The 2,077-nt window shown below is 48.9% G+C and overlaps 1 protein-coding gene across 1 annotated transcript in view; it reads left to right on the plus strand.

The window, feature by feature from the left end:
• The window catches only part of LOC107080987 (secreted frizzled-related protein 3-like), a 9,729-nt gene extending 7,689 nt beyond the window's left edge, over positions 1–2,040 (plus strand). Inside the window, exons 2-5 of the mRNA XM_015369195.1 lie at positions 77–325; positions 1,218–1,256; positions 1,425–1,484; positions 1,949–2,040. Of these exons, the coding sequence (XP_015224681.1) occupies positions 77–325; positions 1,218–1,256; positions 1,425–1,484; positions 1,949–2,025 (425 nt within the window). The 3' untranslated portion in view covers positions 2,026–2,040. The remainder of the gene's footprint in view (positions 1–76; positions 326–1,217; positions 1,257–1,424; positions 1,485–1,948) is intronic.
• Positions 2,041–2,077: the final 37 nt, after the last annotated feature.

Here is a 2,077-nt window from a genome sequence, read left to right on the forward strand (position 1 = left end):
TTTCTGTTTGGAAGTGAATCTCTAAGTACCTGGAGCCTAGCACCTGCAAACTAATGTTTAAACTCTATCTGCTCAGGTACGGGATGCAGCCCAGATCTTCTCTTCTTCCTGTGCGCCATGTACGCTCCCATCTGCACCATCGACTTCCAGCATGAGCCCATCAAGCCCTGCAAGGCGGTGTGTGAGCGAGCCAAGTCCGGCTGTGAGCCGGTGATGAAGAGGTACAACCACAGCTGGCCCGACAGCCTGGCCTGCAGCGAGCTGCCGCTGTACGACCGCGGCGTCTGCATCTCTCCTGAGGCCATCGTCAAGGCAGAAGGACCAGGTTGGTTGCTCAGTTCCTGAGGCCTGAGATCTATTTAATCTAGAATGAATTCATCTTCTGCAGAACATCTGCAAACCTTCTTAGGGTCAGACTAGGCTGTTATGACGGCCTAGTCAAAGCCTGAGGCTAAATTAAACCTGAAAGTTTCTACTCAGAAGCTTCATGCTCCCTGACTAATGTTGGAGAGCTGAGATCATCTGAGTTCTACAGGCAGAGAAGGAGCATCTATATGTTGAAGTCATTGCAGTTTGTGGATCCTGAGCAAAGCCCGTTCTAAAAGTTGACCTATTGGAGTAAATCCTGCTGCCTGCTAAAGCCAAATGTTTACGGATCTTTTTCGGATCCTTCTAAATCAGCAGCTTCAGCTCTTTCCTCCAAATATGGCCTGTTTTCCCAGAGCAGCGACTGTTTTGGTTCCTTCCCAAACAGATAGCGTGACTCATTTCCCCTCTGATTTCACTCCCACAAAGAGCTGCCTGATGCAGGCGGCCCACTCAATAAAACCCTCGCTGTCCTTGGCGTCTCCAAACCCAGGAGCAGGAAAAACAAAACCTCAGCCCGACCTCCACATCCGTACGCCCACCGTCCTCCGAGCCGCGTCGGCTCACTGGACGCAGCGGGACCCGGGGATTTCCCTGGCTGTGATTTGTTGATGTGCTGCGGTTCAGCCGGGGTGGATCACTGAAAGTGTTCCAGGGATTTTCTCTGCATCTCTGCTCTTCATGTTCTCCCAGAGCAGGCAGAGAACGTCCTGAATGATCAGCAGCTGGAGGAAGGGAAGCTCCATCAGAAGCTGCTTTAGGGTCCCCATACAGCAGCAGCACTAAACTCATTCTATGACTGTTTTTCTATCCCTCATGTGTGAAAGACTGAATCTTTTCTGTCTCTGCAGACCCGTACCTCCAGGACCCGTCCAGGTGTCAGAACCCAGGTGAGGTGTTTTCCTTCTCCAACCATCAGTGAGGTCCAGCAGGTGATGTAACCATCCTACCTGCCTGACCTGATGGGAGGGGCTCCTGGTGGACCCTGAACAGGCTGAGGATGAAGGTGTCCATCAGCTCCGCTTTAACTAATCCACCAAAAATGTTCTGCGCTCTAGAGTCCGGCTCTGACGTTCCGATGGATCCCAGCAGCTTCCACTGCCGAGGACCAAATGGAGGTAAGGCTGCTGCCCCCGACAAGGTGGAGGAGAAACTAAATGGATGTTATTAACTAAAGCTCCAAATGTTCCCGTTTAGCTGCATCATCAACGGGTGGATGATAAAATGTTTGACCGGCCGCGTTAATGGTTCCTCTGCACCTACAGCTGCTGGTCACTAGGGGGCAGTGTTTGAAATGACACGTCTGCTGAAGAAGCTTTTTATGCAGCGGTTTACCTCAGGTTTACCTCTACCTTTAGGTCACAGCTCAATAATCAAATATTAATCGCACTGATGTCATGTAGTGTGGTTGGTTCCTGGTGTTGCTAATTAGTATCATAACTAATCTTCATGTAATAATGAGGGAAATCATCTCTAATGATGTGAACATTTAGTTGTATGATTGTTTATAAATTCAGACATTAAGGGTGAATGAAAGAAGGAGAAATGTTGAGCAATAAAAAGCTTCTGTTTGTGTTTGTAGATCGCTGCAAGTGTAAAACGGTGAAAATGGGCCAGAAGACCTACGTGAATAACAACTACAACTACGGTGAGCCATGAGACGCTTTAACGGGATAAAGATCATAAACTGGAGTAATAAGCTAACGTTAGC

Source organism: Cyprinodon variegatus, unplaced genomic scaffold, assembly GCF_000732505.1.
Source record: "Cyprinodon variegatus isolate N-32 unplaced genomic scaffold, C_variegatus-1.0 Scaffold2619, whole genome shotgun sequence".
Lineage (NCBI taxonomy): Eukaryota > Metazoa > Chordata > Actinopteri > Cyprinodontiformes > Cyprinodontidae > Cyprinodon > Cyprinodon variegatus.